Source organism: Procambarus clarkii, chromosome 65 (genome assembly GCF_040958095.1).
Source record: "Procambarus clarkii isolate CNS0578487 chromosome 65, FALCON_Pclarkii_2.0, whole genome shotgun sequence".
In the NCBI taxonomy this organism is placed as follows: Eukaryota; Metazoa; Arthropoda; class Malacostraca; order Decapoda; family Cambaridae; genus Procambarus; species Procambarus clarkii.
In genome coordinates this window covers 23148332-23168831 of record NC_091214.1, presented here as the reverse complement: position 1 = coordinate 23168831, position 20500 = coordinate 23148332, and the positions used below count along the sequence as shown (strand labels likewise).

At 40.2% G+C, this 20500-nt stretch overlaps 1 protein-coding gene and 1 long non-coding RNA gene across 2 annotated transcripts; one reads left to right on the top strand and one right to left on the bottom strand.

Annotated features, from left to right (window-relative positions):
• Nucleotides 1-824: 824 nt before the first annotated feature.
• On the bottom strand, nt 825-4762 carry LOC138354891 (uncharacterized). The gene is made up of 2 exons (XR_011223705.1): nt 4612-4762; nt 825-1274 (listed from the first exon to the last, which is right to left on the bottom strand). It is a non-coding gene; the product is annotated as an uncharacterized lncRNA (long non-coding RNA).
• Nucleotides 4763-5742: 980 nt separating this feature from the next.
• On the top strand, nt 5743-9596 carry LOC138354965 (uncharacterized). Its single transcript, XM_069309599.1, has 2 exons — nt 5743-5835; nt 7553-9596. The coding sequence occupies exon 2, from the start codon at nt 7876-7878 to the stop codon at nt 9412-9414; it is 1539 nt and encodes a 512-aa protein (XP_069165700.1). The 5' UTR covers nt 5743-5835; nt 7553-7875; the 3' UTR covers nt 9415-9596.
• Nucleotides 9597-20500: the final 10904 nt, after the last annotated feature.

Here is a 20500-nt window from a genome sequence, read left to right as displayed (position 1 = left end):
TTCAAGCAAGTTTACTCAGATGAAATACATTCTAAAAAGATGGAGTAGCTAAGACTATTTCTGCCCTCATCTACTTGTCCCTCAAGGGGCTCACAATTCCATACAATAGACAAATGTGTCTTAATTCAATAATCATCCCATAGTACAAAATATATTGCAATTATCTTGCTCTTGGGGCAAAGTGATCGGCCTAAGAATACCTCTATCATTCCACGTCAACATCATCTTTAAGAGTATAATGTATATCCACTATACAGGCGATGAGTCACAATAACGTGGCTAAAGTATGTTGACCAGACCACACACACTAGAAGGTGAAGGGACGACGACGTTTCGGTCCGTCCTGGACCATTCTCAAGTCAATGTGTTCATAGTGTCATCATAGTGTTCATCTTCACGACATTGTTCTGCACCTCACCACCACAAGAACACACTTTTTCAGCTTTATTTCCTACTGCCTCTAGGCTAGCCTTAATCGACGCCTTTCTCCCAAACGTTGGTCACAGGGGGCTACAGTTCTCGCCACTGTTTCTACCTTATTCCCAACGAACAATCGTCGCTCTTTGGAGATTCGTCCATCCTGCTTGTAGGAGCCTGCTGTTAACATTTCAGATAGGGCTTCATGGGAAAGAGGAACCAGCATTTTGGGTAACTTCGACAATTGCAACAAGATGGCAAGAGCTTTCCTTTCCCCCCCAATCTTCATTCTACACTCAGGAATCTTGCTTTACTTAACCGCAGTGCCGCATCTCGAGTCAAATTGGCATTTCAGAGTCATATGCCCCCAACGAGAACACTTCATATATAAATATGGGTTCAATATATTTAGTCACTCCTGTAGCGAAGTCCCCGCACAAAAAGTATCTGGAATGTCACTCTTCAACAGGGCAGCTACCTTACTTTTTCCCACCACTTATAATATTCCTCTTTGGCCACTTCAATTGTTGCGATAAAGGTACTTCGGGTCTAAATAAGTTGGATACTTAACAACCCTTGTGTGACTTTTTCCCATTTCAGGAGTAACCAACAACTTTCTTAAACCGACCTGACGTTAAGTGTTCCAATGCCTTGTCCGTCCCAACCTACGTAAGGCCGGTGAACACCCTCTTTAAACAATGTTCGAATTCACCAAATTCCTTGGCCAATTGAACTGGTCACTTCAACTTCTGATGAAAGCGCAAACAAGCCAAAAGAAGAAATGGTCACTTCCTTCCTTTAAACTATCATCAGTCTTGCCGTGTGTGGTCCTGTAGCGTCTGTCTGGTGAGGTTTTCCTGTTGATATTAAAACAATAATTAAAGACCCTGGTCCTGTCTAGCGTCAGTCATTACTAATGGTTTGGTAGTTTGAGGCTACTCTCGCTTCTTACCCATCTGTTTATATTCTATTTTTTTCCTTGGCCTGGAAAGGCCTAGAGTCGTCTGTCATCCTCACTCAAGACTGCGGACATAGCACCTGTTTGCCCAGCAGGTGATCACAAGTTCACAACCTTCCAGGGCGCTCAAAGACGCGCCCGTCCATGACCAGGGTTGGGATAGAACCGATGAAGTGAGGTTAAATTAGTATTAAGTGCTTAATTTCCAAGACTTCAGCCAAGACCAAGACTTGGCTGAACTTCCAAGCATACATGCATGTACACAATATATATGCATATACACTCATACACATGTGTATACATATGTACATAGGGAGAAAGAAGAGATACATGCGTACATATACACAGTTTCTCTAACTTTTATACCATGCAAGGTGATGGAGAAGATCGTGAGGAAAAGGCTCTTAGAGCATCTGGGAGGGAAATAGCTTTGTAACACCACCAGCATGGGTTCAGAGATGGTAAAGTGTGCCTCACAGGTTTAATAGAATTCTATGACCAAACAAAAATTAGGCAAGAAAGAAGGGCGGGCAACTTCCTTTTCTCAGAGTGTCAGAAAGCCTTTGACAGTACTGCATAAAAGGTTGTTGCAAATGTTGGAGCAACAGACAGGCGTAAAAGTTAAGGTGCTCCAGTGGATAAGGGAGTATCTGAGCAACAGGAAACAACGAGAACTGAGAGGGAGACATCACAGTGGCGAGATGTCACCAGCGGAGTCCCACAGGGCTCTGTACTTGGACCCATCATGTTTCTAATATATGTAAACGATCTTCTAGAGGGTATAGACTCATTCCTCTCAATGTTTGCTGATGATGCAAAAATTATGCGAAGAATGAAGACAGATGAAGGTAAACAGACTACAGGACGACCTGGACAAACTGGAGGAATGGTCTAGAAAATGGCTACTTAAGTTCAACTCAGGAAAGTGTAATGAAATTAGGCGAAGGGAGCAGAAGGCTGAACACAAGGTACTATCTGGGAGGTGAAATCCTACAAGAGTCAAATAGAGAAAAATATCTGGGGGGTTGATATCACACCGAACCTGTCCCCAGAAGACCACATCAAAAGAATATCAGCGGCATATGCTAGATTGGCAACATCAGTACAACCTTTAGAAACTTGTGTAAGGAATCGTTCAGGACCCTGTATACCACTTATGTCCGACCAATCCTGGAATATGCAGCTTCAGCCTGGAGTCCATACCTAGTTAATAATTAAACAAGACGAAGAGAAGATTCAGCGGTATGCCACAAGACTCGTCCCAGAACTGAGAAGTATGAGCTACGAGGAAAGGCTAAAATAGCTGAAACTCGGTCCCTGAAAGACGAGAGTAAGGGGGAGACATGATAACCACCTACAAAATTCTCAGGGGAATTGACAAGGTGGACAAAGACGGGCGGGACACGAACAAGGGGACACAGATGGAAACTTGGTACCCAAATGAGGCACAGACATTAGAAAGAATTTTTTTAGTGTCAAAGTAGTTAAATGGAATGCATTAAGCAGCGATATGGTGGAGGCTGACTCCATACAGTTTCAAATATAGATATGATAGAGCTCAGTAAGCTCAGGAATCTTCACACCAGTTGATTGACATTTGAGAGACAGGACCAAAGAGCCAAAGCTCAACCCCCGCAAGCACAACTAGGAGTGCATACATACCAAGATATACATAAATAAATGCAGATATGTATCAAGATTATACATAGATATACATATACGAACGTGTATATCGCAATAAAATCACAATATAATGGCGTGATATATCAATGAAAATCTTTTTGGGGCAATGGAGCGACTAATTCGCGAACCGCTGATTCCCAGACGCCTGCCTTAACCGACTGCCACGATGGTACAAAAGTTGACCAACCCAGAAATCTACCAAGTCCTCTGGGAAGTTCCGGAGGCCCCAAACCGGAGCCCAACCAGTTTTTTCTAGCCAAGTCCCCCTTCCCCCGAAATAAAAAATGGGAAAGATTGAAGGCAAAACGTATCAGAATTGAAAGACGAGATATGCTCACTATTTACAAATCAATAACCGAAAATTTGTCTAAATCCGCAACATCTAGAGACCCAACCCGTTCTCGCACTTGCTTACGGTCAATATTGGCTTATTTAATACTTGCATATGTGACATACTAATTGATTGTGAATATTTTAGTTTACCTTGAAAAGCTTCATAGAAAACACCAAGAAGGTTAGGTGAGGGTGTTTTCTATGAAGCTTTTCAAGGTAAACTAAAATATTCACAATTAGTATGTCACACATGCACTTATTAAATAAGCCAATATTGACTATAAGCAAGTGCGAGAACGGGTTGCGAGACCACATATAAATTACGAAAACACCGTCTAGATGTCGCAAGAACTAGGAAAAAGAGTTTTTTGCCGTGGTTGACGTATTTAATAAATTGAGAGGAAAACTCAAGCAAACACTTTGAAAGCTTGGATACACTACCCAGTGGGAAACAATATCCACGAGTTACGTTAATTCAATGTTCAATTAACGTTGATTTACGGGAATTTAACGTTTGGAAAAAAAATATAATTTGTACCCACTGGTTCATATTCTAATAAAAATACGAAACACTAAAAGGTCTCTACCCATAACTAAACACGCACAGCTCAACAAATGTGGGTTTTTAATCTGGAGATTTTAACAGAAAACGAAGCTGAAATACTGAGGTTTGCTATTTGACTAGTACCAGAGTTGAAGTGTAAGAGACACGAGGAAAAAGATTAAAAACAAACTTGATGTAACGGTAATGTCATTGATGTGCGCAACACTAAGTTACATTCAGTACCTTTGGTTCTGGTTAGTAACCAGATTGGACGACGGGTGGACAGTTTCGCCATTGGGTATGTTGACATCGGGAAGCCTAGGCTAACACGCCGATGTCCTGGTGTATTACGTGTCATGAAAAGTACACGTAATACACCAGTATGTCAAGTGCATGTATTCGTACTCACGCGTATACATGCAAATACGCTTAATACACCTACATGCTTAATACAATTATTGAAAGGCTACATGGCAGTTAACTATTGGCTTGTTAGTCAAGATTTCAGACAATTCAAACTCTGCAATTAGTGCACAAATAAGTCACATTAACGTGATGTATCAATAAAAGTTACGAAGAGAATTCGAACCTACTCCCAAGCACACGCCTTAAACAACTAAGCCACAAGTCCTTACACAGAAATTAAATGATTTAAAAATACTTCTAAAGCCATTACTTGCATTCAAGGGTTTAAGAAGGCGATCAATTGCCCTTCCTCCCCTTGCGCTGCTCATCCGTCAACTGCTTTGCTTGTAATGCTCGTCATTGCTAGCGACACACTGGCTGAGTTGCTCTGGGTCACCTCTAGTCTTCTACTCGGAACGTCATGTAATCTGACAAAATTACAGGAAACTAGTATATGATCCTATTAAATACTACTGAATTTTTGCAATATATTTCCTAAAAGTTACACAAGTATTCTTGATGTATATCATCCAAATGTTATGTTACTGTACATTGTACAGAGGTGGTGAAGATTCATTACTGTTCGGGCCTGGCAACGAATCTGAAATGAAGCAGTATTACTGGTAGGTCAAATTCAGTACATAATTTTGAATAAAAATGTTCTTAGATGTCCTAATCTATGCTCATGTCGTATTAGTGTGTATTGGCTTCACGTAAAGAGCACAGTTATGTGTCCACAAGTCCTCGTGTTGATAGTTCGAAATCCACAGCCCTCCAGGCATATTGATCCAAGTTACGGCTTACCTCCAAAGTTGTATTCATCCATTTTAACATTCTGTATATTCAAGATTTGTGGTTGACCAAGGGTTATGTGTTCTGCTGGTAATTATTGGTATTTGCAGTACGTGGGTGAAGCGTTAATGAGATGTGATTCGAACATAGAGGTGTGTGAGCGAAGCACTGCTCGAGAGAAGTTCGAATGTAATCAGTTGTGAATCGTGTGTAAAATGTTCTCCATTCCTAAATACAGGGTTGGGTGCCTGGATTAACGAGCATTTGCCATTTATTTAATCTGTGTATGAAAAAATGCAAATTTTGAATTCACAGCTCATTAACAAATTTGAATGAGCTTTTGGCGTCCGCATCTGCATGGACAGGGGTAGCCTGAGCTCGAGTTGAAGAGTTTGAAGCCAAGGTTTTGACTTCAGTTTCGTTGCTTCACATAAGACACAAGAACTGAACAGTGATGGTCCTGTAATACGCACAATATTAACAAATTCGCATGGATATATATATATATTTAACACGAATAATCAATTAAAATTGATCTTTGTAAATTCTTGTCATCAAAAGAACGTACATATTTTCCGTAACTGTCCAGTTACAGAACGTTCTCCTAATTAACGATAACCACAGACCTGTCAGTCTGGCTCTTGCAACCATGTGCGAAGCACGATCCGGATTTTTGTTCTGTTACACACGACTTTGAGTTCAGGTATTAGTTTGCTATTTTAAGACAAATATCAATAATATTTAACAATGTCGTAACTGATCTTCAATAACTAAAAAATATATATGTATCGGACTGTATGGTCTTTTGGGTTTTACAGCTAGCAAGCATTTAGGTCATTTGACCAAAGGGCCCCTGTTTGTACGCGGTTATTACTGAAGCATGTAATTTGTTGTAGTAAACATGGTGTGCCGGGGAGGCGGGGAATGGGGGGATGATGATTGATGATTGTAACAATTGTAAGGGATGAGGAGCGTCCGGGCGGGGGGTGGAGATTGAGGAGTATCAGGGGGGAAAGGAGTGAGAGAAAACTATCTTTTTCGTGAACATGATTCGTGAACATAAGAGGAAACTGCCGGAGGCCATTGGTCAATACATGCGACTTCCAGGGAGCAAAAATACGAAAGATATATTAATGAGAACTGAATGATCTTGCTCAAATCTTTTTTTGAATTGATCAGGTAAAAATGGATACAAATTTCACAAACCCTAAATGTTCACATGCAGACGGTGAGTCACAGTAACGTGGTTTACGATATGAAGACTTAAACCACAATTTCTGGTGTGTGGTTTAGGCTTTATAATGCTCACTCTGTATAGTTTTGTGATTTCTATTAAAGCAGATTCATTGTTTCAGATAAAAAACGCTTTTACAGTTTGTTGAAGACCTCTTCCAATTAATTTGGTGAAGAATTTTCTGACAAAGGAACAAATAGTTAAATAATTGGCCATATGTGTTTACATAATGTGCTGTGGAATTCCAAATTTCAAATCTTTTGGTGTTTTGACGTGTATAGAAATGATTAAGTCTTTACAAGGTAAAGACAAACCTTTTAACCCTGTCGTAGCTTAGTCGATTAAGGCAGTGTTTGGGATGCTCCTGGACGCAGGTTCGAATCCTCGTCACGGACCTTGTGGATTTGTATCTTTACACGGTATTTTGCAAATGTCACATCACTACGGGGGCTGCTCCTAACTAATAATTTTCAGTTTTCATAATAAAAAAATTGTATATTAAAGCTTATATATGTGTGTGGATGATGAGCGTCTAGGGAGGGGGGTGATGGTTTTTATATACCACTTCTTGTAGATGTCAGGATTTTCAGGATAGTCTTAAATCCTGCTTTCCCACTTTCATATAGAATTCTGTATGAAATTCTATAAAATTCTAATTTCATACAGAATTCTATATGATAATTTTTTAAACTTGGGAAACTATACAAATTATAGTGAAGCTTCATTAATAAGTTAAGTACGAGGCACAAATCCTTTGCGCAGGTTAAGGGTTAACATCTAAAAAAAAAGTGGTATTCGGTTGGAAAAAGTTCAATGAGAGAGTGGTGGAGGCCAGAACCGTCAGTATAGGTTCTAAGCATTATATGACCGTGCTGGTAAGACGTGACCCCATGAGGCTACCTCTCATCCTGTAACTACACTTTAATTACACATAGGTAATTACATAAATCAAAGTGGAGCAGCACAATTCTAACAGTGCACTCTTCAGTTCTAAATATTGTTTGATAAACAAAATCATTTGCATGTTTGACATAATTAGATTTGACAATAATTTAACTTTCGATGAAGTATGGATAACACTAACATGCATTAGTATATATTGAGTAGCGTTCTAATCATTGCACGAATATTCTTATGTACATTTTTTTTAATATTTGATCTAATAAGTTTCTTTTTTCATTTCCAGATTACAGCAAAGTTTCCCACGATGGCAAGTCAGGTTATATACCAAAGCCCACCTTTAGACAATACAGGATCTTGGGCTTGGACGCTCAGTGCAAATCTACAGAACTTTAATCGGTTATCTCGAGAAAATTTGCAAAGGGAGCTTGATATACACCAAAGTGTTCAGAAACAAATAGGTAAACCCTTTCAATCTGTGAATCTACAACAATTTTGTTCAACTGAACCGCAAAATCAAGTGCTAGAAAATACCTCGTATTTACATAAAAACTCAACTAGTCATGTGGGGAGTGTCAGAAATACCAGCACTGTTTCTAAAGCAGTGAGATGCCAGAGTATTTCTTAGGTCATGAATTGCAGACACCTGTTGAGAAACTTAACTTTGACACTTGTAAGTTGGCCCAGGAAAACTTTGAAAATGAAAGAAGGCAGATTTTACTTAAAGAATTTTCCAACCCAGAAATACAATCTTTGCAATCAAAAATCCAATCAGTTAATTCTAAAATAAAGCGTTTGCGTTCAAAGGAAAAAGTGTCAACCAAGCCACTCCTTACAAAAGCTATATACACTGAAAATAAACCAACGGATTCAAAAGCTATATACACTGAAAACAAACCAACGGATTCAAAAGCTATATACACTGAAAACAAACCAACGGATTCAAAAGCTAAGAAAACCGCAGAGGAGCCAAACTCATGGATCCAAACATTCAATAAGGATGTTATGTGCTTTCTTTGCCAAAAAACAGTCAAAGCCGATCATCTTGGCGAACATTTATTTTTCGGTGCTGTCAGATGTACACATTGTAATCGTGAAGTTTTGAATTGTCAAAGTTTTCAATTACTGATTGTTAATTCAATTATGGGAATTGAATCGTGTACGCATTCATTACGATACTGTTATGACCCATTTGATTACATAAGATCAAGGCTTTCAGATAAGGCCACTAGCAATTCGAGCAGTTCATTTGTTCCTATGTACTTGCTCAAAAGACTTTCATTGTATGTAGGTAGTATGGATAGCTTAAAAAATAAGGAGCCATGGGGGCCAGCACTTATACAATGCAAGAAACACTTGTCATCCGAAATTAAATCAAAAGGACATACAAAGTCAGTGACGAATGAAAATACTAATGCTGGAAAATCCAAAACAAAATTAGCTGCTAAAACTTCTAAACAAACATCTTCGAAAGACAACCAAAGCATTGGCGGTGGAAGTCTTCCACCAGAGGCAAAAAACGTAGCCAGACAAGTAACTTGCTCAACATTAATCAATCAAAATGGGTTTGGAAGCAGAGCTTCTGAAGATGCAGTGGTCGATCTTCTCTTATCGCAGAACTATGATCTTGAGCAACTTGAGCAAGCAGTAGAGTACGTTGAGGTGACGGGTCATAGTAAATTACAGAATTCAAGTTTGTCCCGTAAGCCTGAAAAGAAGCCTAGGCCTTATAAGAAACGAAAACAAATAGATAAATCTCTATTAAGCCCTTTGGTAATAGGTAAAGATCAGCCTGAGGACGAGGAAATGTGTACCGAATTCATAGAAACTCCAGCTAATGGCTACTATTACGTTGTTCGCAAGGCTATTGAAGAATGCCCGATGTGTTACACAGTTCTCTGTCCCTCCGAATTCACAGTGAATGTTGAAACATTTCTCATGACCACGATTTGCAGTGGCTGTGACTTAACGATATACATAGTCCTTGATTCCCCTGACGGATCCGTGACAGGGGTGTCAATCGTAACAGAAGAGGAACCTGAAAACGAGCCAAAATCTGTTGAAGTTACCGAAAAGAAAAAACGAAAATATACAAAACCTAAGAAACCGGTGAAAACCTCACGAGCTTCAGACTTCTTTGCAAAATAAAAATATTACATTGTGAAAAATAAATGTAACAATTATTGTATACATGTTTGATCCAATACAATCCACAGAATATTCATAAGTTATGAATCTACTTGGCAATCGTGTACAGTATTGCTATGAGGTGCTAAATAAAGGCAAATGTTATAGAATTTTTGTACTCAAAAATAAAATTTTCCAATACATATTTTTGTTAGTAATAACCTGATGTTGTTTTGCCATCCTTGTTAAAAGGAATTGTTTTCTTACATATGAGGCTTCAGCACACCAATTTGGATGCTACACGAGGAAACAGAAGAGTGTTTGAATATGTATAAAGATGTGAACTCCAAATTATATAATACATTTAAGTTAAATTTACATTTCTTGCCAAATCTATTGATATTGCCATAATAAAAGTTTATGCTCTGACTTTTGCATTTCAGCTGCCCGATTCGGTAGTCCAATAACGAGTCAATAAAAGAAAAGTTCGCCCCAGAAGAGCATTTTGACTCTGAATAGTCTTTTTGAGTAGCGTGCTTTCCTCTTACTAACATCCACAGCATTGAGGTATGTTCGCGTGTTATAAATCACCAACATGTGGGTATTCCAATCCGTCTTCAGACAAAGTCCATTACATCCAGCAGTCGACCCTACAGACTAATGCGAGTCGCGACGATCTAAATCGGATCCCTTATCTGAGGATTTAGGCCCCAGGCCTAAATCCTAACATAATAGCTTCTTCAACTTTTCCAAGCTAAAGTTTATAACATATTCAGCCTTGCGGTACAGTATCCAACTTTACAAACCACTGCTGGCCCACGGGCACAAATTATGTCATCTGGGTCATATGAATTGGAAAAAATTTACATAGGATCGTTTGAGTTTATCCACTGTTGCTGCTAGAATATCATGCAATGCATCCATGGCAGTAAATAAAACGCAGGAAACGTCACGTTCGTTACAAACACAATGCAAGTCACATTAACGTAACTGTTGTTTACTTTCGTTACACTACAGCAGGGGTCGGAGAACATTCTTGGGTATTACCCCAAATAGATGTGTCAAGATTGAATACACTATTCAAAAATAAAATGCAGAATAAATAACTCATTTCTGAGCACTTGGTAGTCTTTTATTAACATACAGCAACGCCCTCTTTCATCAATTAACAAATATCGTCAGCTAGCGAGATGTGTGAGCACTGAAATATCGATAAAAATTGAAAAATGTAAAATAAATGTTAAACAAAATATAACCAGATATACTGTAGGCATTACTAATTGGTCACTTGCAGAAATCGGTTTGTCTTTTAGGGATAACTCACAATAGATTGGGTATTTAAAACCCGAGACACTTATACAGTTGTATCCGCTGTATTCCATGATTAGGCCCACCTTTAACGTTCCCATAGTAAAGGAGTTTTTGTTTTCTGGAGAGAGTATATATGACGCATGTATACAACCCCATATCATCACCTACGTTGATTCTTGCCTCAGCTGCATGTTCTTCAAATCAACAAATAAAGGTCTCCTGCTGCAGCCAAACAGGACACCATTCCTGTCCCCTGGCTCCTACTTGAGCGACGGCTGCACCACACATGCTGGGGTCCCGGCTCCACATGGATATTTTCCATTGGTTGATTGTTGCCGCCGGAGGAGGCTAGTTTCTTGATGACCCAATACTCATCCTGTGAGCGGTAGCGCAAAAAGGATTACAGAGGGTACAAAATATCTTAATCAGACCTTGGCGAAGAGATGAAATTGTTTATGTAAAAAATCTCCGTTGTGGTTTGATATCTTTTGTGCCCGTTGTAATCCTTTTTTTTTGAGCCCACTGTAATCCTTTTTTTGCGCTACCGCTCACAAGATGAGTATGCGGTGGACAATAAACTGCCGCTTCAGTCACACCTATCAAGCTCAATGTATGTACATTGAGAAGTGAGTTACGCTTGTGTGTGTATATGTATGAATCATCGTGAATTGATTAATACTGTAACTATTGATGTGGTTCACCAATCACAGTTGTACTATACGGTACACTAGTTCAAAGACTCATACTGCATATTATATAATAAACAAAAATAATGATATTTATAAATGTAGACTAATCAACAGTAGTAGTGGTTGAAAAATTAGAGTCCATTTTAATTAAATTTAGTTTTGTATAAATTACCAATTTATTTATAAAAAATTATCATAAATGTGTTAAAAAATGAGTGGAACTGAGACTGTTAATAAAGCAACTTAACAACCCAAAAACAAATGAAGATAGTAACCCATGAATGCCAAGCTGGCATTGATCATATAAGATGTGGAACTAAAGCCGTGCCACCTTTTGGGTGGCTTAATCTTCATCAATCAATCAATACAGCATGTGGCAGATTCAATGACTCGTCAGTGGAGGTGGTTGCAACATCAAGAAGCGTCTTCATGAAGAATGGGATGTATTCCCTTCAACAGTATCTGTTTAGCGGCTGGCGGGTAGGGAAGGGCAGCTGGTAGAAGAGGAGCAGGCAGCTGGCGGTCGATGGTGAAGGTTCCCGGGGCAGTGGCTGCGCAGTGCTGGAACCTGTCTGGATAGTGTATACGGCTTCACGTTCGTAATGATTGTTGCATTTAGACGAAGGCGCCTTCTTTTGATGCTTACTTAGACGAAGGCGGGCTCGGACGGCATCCTTTGTCACTGCGGTTGGAGGCAGTGGCATGTGAGTCTATATAGCTGATTTTAGTAGCCTAGTCAAGAGGACTAGGCTACTACAGGTTCTAGTTTCTTCACTAGTGCTCTTTATTTTTAATTTTTTGTTATTAACACATTTAGGTAAATCTGCATTTGTACAGCTACCCCTAGACTATATGAAGGGGGAGTACAGCGTGTCAAAAAACTAGCTACATGATGTTAAAAATCCCCATCACACAGGATCGTTAGTCATACAAAGGCATGTGATAAGTAGTCTACACTGGCAGACTCTGAGTGCATCATGATGATATCATGAATACAAGAGTGAATAACGTAGCAGTGATACTGAAATTCCCCATCTCTCAGGAAGGTTAGTCATACAGGGCCGTACGTTCAATAGCCTGCACTGGAAATTTTGGGTGCAATATGAAGATATCCTCAAGAACACAAGCGTGAATAAAGTAATTGCAAAGCTCCAGTTACCTCATGCCAATGGGTCTGAATGGTCTAATAACTGGACATTCGGTGACGTAGTTTGGGAGATCATGCCGCAGTTCCTGTTCACAGAGTTTGCACCTGGAGTACTCAGGATTGGGAGAGCCGTCACCTGTAGTGGTGCTTTAAGGTCGTTGGGAGTCAGTAATTTCCTATCAGACTTGAGTGTTTGGTAAAATATAGTTTTGACAGCAGAGATGGGGATACCTAGGTCTAATTTAACTTCATCTTTGTTACACGCTAATTTAGCTGCAATGTCTGTGTCATTATGATGGGTTATATTTATGTGTGATGGTATCCATACAAATGAGATTGGAAACCCTTTACTCTGTGCAGCAATTAGGTCATTTATAATTGCTAGTATGAGGTTCCAGCTGTCGATCTTCGGAGAGAAATTTCCAATTGTTTGAAGCGCAGACTTTGAATCACAAAATAAATTTTTTTAATGTACTGGTAGCTAGTTGTAGTGCCGCTAGTTCTGTTTGTGTGGAGGTCAGCCAGTTGTTTAACCTGACACTGATAGTCTATGTGCAAATATTTCTATAAAACCTACATGTTGCTGCAGTCCGTTCAGTAGAGGATTAGACTGAGCCGTCGGTGTAAGTTTTCCAGATGCAGCGTACATGTGAGGCTTCCGGCCATATCTAGTGTCGTCGTCCCACAACTGATTACACCAGAGGTTGATTCCAGGACAGAGCGAGACGTTTGGTCATGTTTCCTTACACCTAGCAGTAAATGGCCACCTAAGAGTTATCAACTGTTGGGGTTGATTAGTGAAGGCCAATCATTGACCTACAGAGGACGTCGATCAAGTCTAACATACTTAATTTCCCTGATAATGCGACGGAATAATGAACACATATATGTTTAAGAAGAATTATTATATTATAACGACAGGTTATAATCTTAAGAACGCTTAGTATAGAAGGTAGAATACCTCATTAACCAAAAGATAGAAAATTTGGGTTCTCATAGCCGGGTACAGGAGGAATGTTAGGCTTCCACAGGATGCAACCCAATAACAGTTGAGTAACTCCTGGGTACCTATTTACTGCTAGGTGAACAGAGGCGGAATCTGGTGACAGGAAATGCTACCCATTATTCTCGAGCATAAATTTTCATGTCAAAGCCTTTATCAATATGGAGAAGCGAGACAAGATTGGTGGTTGCGCCTGAAAGCGTCTAGATTTTGATGTTATCCAAAATGCTTCTTTGAATGTGTAAACTACAAAAGAAGATCCCGTCCTCCTTCGGGTTTTCTAGGAGATCGGCACAACTTCGACAAGCGCCAAAAGTTTGGAGAAACAGCCAATCATTCAATGTTCATTGAATGTTTCTAGTACCGTAGGTTTGAATTAGAACCACGATATGAAACTGAGGAATTTTGTCTTTGCAGTAGTTGGTTTGGTGTTTGGCTTAAGGCTCCTGCACTCCCACACATTTCTTAGGGAATGGTGGTAACATGTGTCGTGCTTCGAACGTAGTCAGTGACTTAAGCAACCTCCCAGTGTCTATACCGTGAAAGACTTTCGTCCTGATCAACATTAGATTGGTTTACTGTTTGATTTAATACCTATCAAGCGCTGGAAGGTTATTAAGGCTACCACAAATCCGCTTTGTCTACTGTGTCAATTTCCCTTAGAATCTTGTATGTTGTTATTATGTCCCCTTATCTCTCCTCTCCTCCAGTGTGGTAAGGTCCAGTTCTCTCAGTTTTTCCTCATAGCTCAATCCCCTCAGCTTCGGAACGAGTCTCGTTGCACATCTTTGGACCGCTTCTAGTTTCTCCCTGTTCTTTCTCAAGTAAAAGTTCCATGCTGAGGACGCACATTCAAGAGCGCGTCTCACCTTCGCTGTATATGGGGCCCGAAAAGCCCCTTTGTCCAAGTGTGTTCATACAGTCTTCACACGTTAGACTCCAGTCTTCAGTCTTCACACATTAGACTCCAGTCTTCGCTCCTGGTATTGTACTGAATTTAACTCGAGGTAGCGCACATGTGCTGTTCCACACGCGAATAATTGTCGGAAGACCAAACCACACACCATAAGATGAGGAGACGACGACGTTTCGGTCCGTCCTGGACCATTATCAAGTCAACTGTAGTCCAGGAACAGACCGAAACGTCGTCGTCTCCTCATCTTCTGGTGTGTGGTTTGGTCACCATATCTTCAGCCACGTTATTGTGATTCATCGTCTGCAATAATTGTCAGCTGGTGGACCAGCTGGCGAGAGTTTACCATAATCTCGGTATACGTTCAGCACTAAAGTATACTTGATGGTGCTTCAGTAAGCGCTTGCGGTGGCCTTAATATTAACCCTCTAGTCTAGAGATTGATAAGCCTTTAGCCAAGCCACACGAACAAGTAGGAAATTGTAAAGATATTTCAAGAAGCCTCAAACACACTGAAAAAGTTCAGAATAAATACATGTTGGGCAAACGACGTTGTATCAACATCAAGAACGTAAATTCGTCGTTACTCGATCATGTTTTGCCTACTGGGTAGTGGATGATGTTTTTAGATTCAGCAACTGTGAACAAAAACGTTCCAAGTAGCACGGGCTATGGTGAGCCCGTAGTGGACTTACCTGGCACAGAAGCGGGGCTGTGAGTGTGTAGTGGATGTAAAGCGTTCCACTTTAGTAGTGGGTGCAGGTGTTGAGATACACATTACAAGCTGGGTGCTGGGAGCAGTAAATGTATATACTCAAGGGGAGGTAGGAGACACATACATCTTCAGAGGCGCGCAAGATGACAAAGGGAAGAAGCTAAGGTGGCGAAGACAAGACGACGAAGCCAGGCTGACGAGGAAAAGACTACGGAGCCAGGGTAGCGACGTCAAGACGACTAAGCCAGGGTAGCGATGACAAGACGACAAAGCCAGGCTGGGAAGGACAATACGACAAAGCCATGGTAGCGAGGACAATACGACAAAGCCAGGCTGGGGAAGGACAATACGACAAAGCCGTGGTAGCGAAGAGAAAGACGACAAAGCCAGGCTGGCGAGGGCGAGGACACGAGGACAGTGAGGCGAACAGAGAGCATGCAGATCAACTGAGTCACTGACGGCTGTCATGCGAGGGGTCGATTACATGTACCCAAGTCCGCTGTCCCTTGAGCAACTGGGAGCCGGCCAGACGAAAGAAGGAAGGAATGAAAGGAGGAAGGAAACAATGAATGAAATAATGAATGAAATAATGAATGAAGGAAACAGGTGGAAGAGGAAAATGAAGAAAATTGACATGAAAGGCAGGAAATTACAGTGAAAAGAAAGAAAGGGGAAGGAAAAATTTACACACGAAAGAAGACGTAGGGAAAGCAAGCGAGGCAAAAATGAAAGCAATACGAATGAAGGAAAAACAAAGAATTGAAAATAGGTAAAGATAAGAAAAAAACAGGAAAAGAAAGAGGTAGATGGGAAGTGTGAAAGGAAAGGAAAAGTAGCAAGAAAGAAAAAACAAAAGAGGTCTCACTGGCCTCATAGGATATAAAAAGGATCCTACTGGCCCGAATAAAGGCAGAAAGTGGGTCCCACTAGCCTGAGGAAAAAGAAGGGGGTCCCACTAGCCAGAGGAAAGAGAAGGGGATGCACTGGCCTGAGGAAAGAGAAAGGGATGCACTGGCCTGAGGAAAGAGAAAGGGTCCTTTTCTATTGCTATCCCCTCCCTTCCCACCAAAGATGATTAAAGAACAATCTGTGCTTCGACTTGAAGCAAAGTACAGTGCCTTAAGGCAGATCGATGCTCTGATTACAGAGCGCTCGACCCTCTGCCACAGTATTTACACTAATGGTTCCCTACGCCACTCCACAGGTACTTCCTGAAGTGCAGTTATTGTCACGGCGAGAGACGGCTTCTGTTCTGAGGGGTTGAAGCTCGTATAAAAGACTATAGGCATCTACTCTTTACACAGAATTGTTTGCCATTCTCTCCGCACTCAAACAAGTAATCCCTCGTGACATAACTATGACGTGTTTGTGTCTGAAGCATAAAGGTTTGTGTATAATAAAATAATCAGTGATGGAGTTAGAATCTGTCTTCTATGGATCCCATCCCATATTGGCCTCCGTATGCATGATAGAACTGATGAACTAGCCAAAGCATATGTGGTTTTAGAGGGAGTCGATTGCCAGTTTAGATTTCCTTTGAGCACCCTGAGGGCAGTAATATACCGGGAACTGCAACAAAATCCAGTAGACCTGAGACAAAGTGAAATTCACACTAATTATTCTATCATATTTATATGCAGGAAGAGCCACATATCTATGGGTCATCCAATAACGTCAGGGACTTATTACTACCCACATTAACTTAACTAATGTTAGCCAAAGCCTAGCATTAGTGACGTCTAAAACTAATGTTAGCCAAAGCCTAGCATTAGTAACGTTTAAAACTAATGCTAGGCTTAGACTCTGCTATAAGTACCTCTGGGAGATGATGAGTCACAATAATGGGGTGAGAATAGCTTGAGCTACCTCATCCCTTTGTGTGTATTTTACCTCAATAAACTTATTTCAATTTCAATTTCAATGAGTCACAATAACGTAGCTAAAGATATGATAACCAAACCACGCATCAGAAGATGGAGAAACGGCGACGTTTCGGTCGTCGTTTCATATAAGATTTGATAATGGTCCAGGGACCAGATTCACGAAAGCACTTACGAACCTGTACATCTTTTCTCAATCTTTAGCGGGTTTGTTTACAATTATTAAACAGTTAATGAGCTCCGAAGCACCAGGAGGCTGTTTATAACAATAACAACAGTTGATTGGCAAGTTTCATGCTTGTAAACTGTTTAATAAATGTAACCAAAGCCGTCAAAGATTGAGGAAAGATGTACACGTTCGTAAGTGCTGTAACGGTTCTATTGTTACGTAAAGTATGGTGACAATAAACACAGACACTAAGATACTATATATATATTTGGTCGAATATACGCCTCACCTCATTCATCTCCAAAGGTTGACAGGAATATTAACAATGCATTTGGAGCGAGTATATTATTGGGATAATCTACTCGCTACAGTCACGGGAGACATCTCCTGTCACGCAGGGTGCAGTCGCACCTCCACAGATCTCCAGTATCAGCTCTTGATACTGGTAATGGCTCAAAAGGGCCACCACTTACGGGCTATTCATGCCCGTGCCACCTTTTGGGTGGCTTAATCTTCATCAATCAATCATCGGATAATAACTCACACGGGAGACATCTCCTGTCACGCAGGGTGCAGTCGCACCTCCACAGATCTCCAGTATCAGCTCTTGATACTGGTAATGGCTCAAAAGGGCCACCACTTACGGGCTATTCATGCCCGTGCCACCTTTTGGATGGCTTAATCTTCATCATCATCATCTCGCTACAGTGCTTTCGTGAATCTGGCCCCAGAACCGTCCACCAGGACGGACCGAAACGTCGTCGTTTCTCCATTTTCCGATGTGTGATTTGGTCATCCTACCTCTGGGAGTTTGAACCGCTTGCTGCAGTAGGCTAAACTGAATGGAAATACAGTCAGCAATACTCTTGCCATATTTTGCGTCACTATGTCATTGAATGTGAAAAAAATCAGAATTAAGAGATAATTCTATTGTAAGTGTTCAAGAAATGTGTAAGTCATTCAAAATGTTACTACCAGAAATCCGAACAACTGTAGGTAGCACATGTACATTATTGTAAACTGGGGAGCATAATAAATGAACAAAATCGCATCTTTTGTCCTCGCATTTTCAATATTTTCTAAGGCAGGTACAGCGCCGTCCAGAATCCTTTACTAAAACCTATCAGTTAATCTTTAAGTTATTTGTTGAACACGTAAACCTGCTACTCACTTGAATAAAGAAACTTTTCCTCAGGAATAGGTTAAAAATAGGTGACCCCGGCCTGCATCTCCATCAGACTAAAGAGTTCCCCTGGAAAAAAGTCAGAGATGTTTTGCGAAACGGTTCTCGATAAAAGAATTTATCTGAATTTACCATACGTGGATTTAAGAAGAGGATGTCGCAGTTATTGAACTATTTACTGATATTATTAATCTGCCCACCTCGACCTAAGATCTAGAAAGATCCCCCCAGGCTTAAAGCTTAAATGCCATGCCCTCTGAAGATTGGAAGCTAAACCGATAAGCACCCAATACTAAATTTTATCAAATACCTGCAGATCTTCACAGACTAACAGAGATTAAGACGAATCAAATCTCAAAGCAAACTTGAGAGTGCACGGTACAAGTTAGTGAAGGCGACCAGTCTCCCCATCATGGCGGCGCTCACAGCGAACCTTCAGCTTTAAGCTGCTCCGCCAAATTGGTTTCCCCTTACACCGTCTCTTCCATTTCCCGAAACTTTATCTTCGCGTTGTGCTAGAGTAGTGACATAGATCCCTTCCGGCTCCCTAACCAACTACTCTGCAGCAATTCTTAAAATCGTTAGCCGAGATCAAGGCATTTGTTAATTTACTACGAAAGGTATTGGATATTATTAATACAGGTTGCTATTGCGGGGTTGAGGAAGGAATGGCGGTTGATGGCATCACATCCGCTGCTGAGAACAACCCAGCGGGTTTTCTTCCTATTGGGGGGTGCTGTACATGCTGCTATATGGCGGTATGTCTACTCTCAGGATGAGTGGCACTGTCCAATAAACTTGCTCCTCGGGGCAAAAATTAAAAAAAAATCCACTGCCGAGCCCAGAAGCAAATAACTTTTAGGCCTATTCATATTAAAACTTATATAAATTGTCCTCGCTCTGGGATTGGGAAAAACAAATATGTATGTGATATCATTTTCATGTGCAGGTTTACTAGTGAAAATATAACATCCGTTTTAAAACTGGCTTCGGCTCCGAGCGCAAGAGCTGTTTGACGAGTGAAGAATTCTTGCATGTAGACCCCCAGCAAGGGCTCTTGACTCCACTCGTAAATTTCCTTGATATTTTTTCTTATTCTTTAATACAAAACGGTATATTATTTCCAATATAAATCGATATTCCATAATATATTTTTTTTTTTTGTACTGGCGTCTAAAAGTAGGTGCTTTGGTTCTGTTGGCAATTATTTGTTTTTAAGCATGTGGGTAGTATATTGCCTTAATTTCATTTTCATGGGTCGTTAGGCGCAGTAGGTAGTTTTAACTGGTAGTTCTGACTTGGTCTTGTAGATGGTAGGATATACCTAACTTGGATGAGTGTTTGATGTGTAGTACTTCGGCTATGACTAAATTATCAATAAAATTGTATTATTATCTTAGTGTTGCTGATCAGAATATCACGTAATATTCTGGTTATATGTAAAAATGATATGATTTTAAATTAGTTGAAGCAGTTGATAGTAGAAAGGATTGTGACATTGAGGTCTGTATCAAAGCTTTTTGATACAGTGTCACAGGAAAGACTGATTAGATAGATAGAGGCTCACGGTACTGGTGGTGCTATCTTAAACTGGACAAGGGCATGATTGTCAAAAGATATAATTAATTAGTATAAATGGAGTTAAGTCAGAGTGGGAAATTGGTGTAAGTGGAGTGCCTCAAGGCTTTGTCTTTGCATCTCAGTATTGTTTAAACTATTCATAAATTATTTAAATTCAGGATTGAGCAGTATTATTTGCAAATTTGCAGCCGATACGAAAATTACGCTGGAATACTCAATCAGAATACTCAAAAATCTTTCAAAACTATCTAGATAGGCTTTTGAATTGGTTAAAATATTGGCAGATGCAGTTTAATGTTGACAAATGTAAGGTTATGAGGCTAGATAATGATGATAATATATCAGCAGGATGGTATTAAATTTACGAAAAGGATCAGTGTGTGTAGGAATTTAAAACCAAAAAAAATCAATGCATACATGTTCGAAATGAGGCAAATAGAACACTAGGATTTATTTCTAGAGGCGTTAGCAATAAAACACCTGACGTAATTCTTCAGCTCTCTTGTTATGTCCCAT

Bases quoted from the DNA above. Each gene is read 5' to 3' on its own strand.
- LOC138354965 (XM_069309599.1), top strand. From the start codon at position 7,876: ATGCCAGAGTATTTCTTAGGTCATGAATTGCAGACACCTGTTGAGAAA.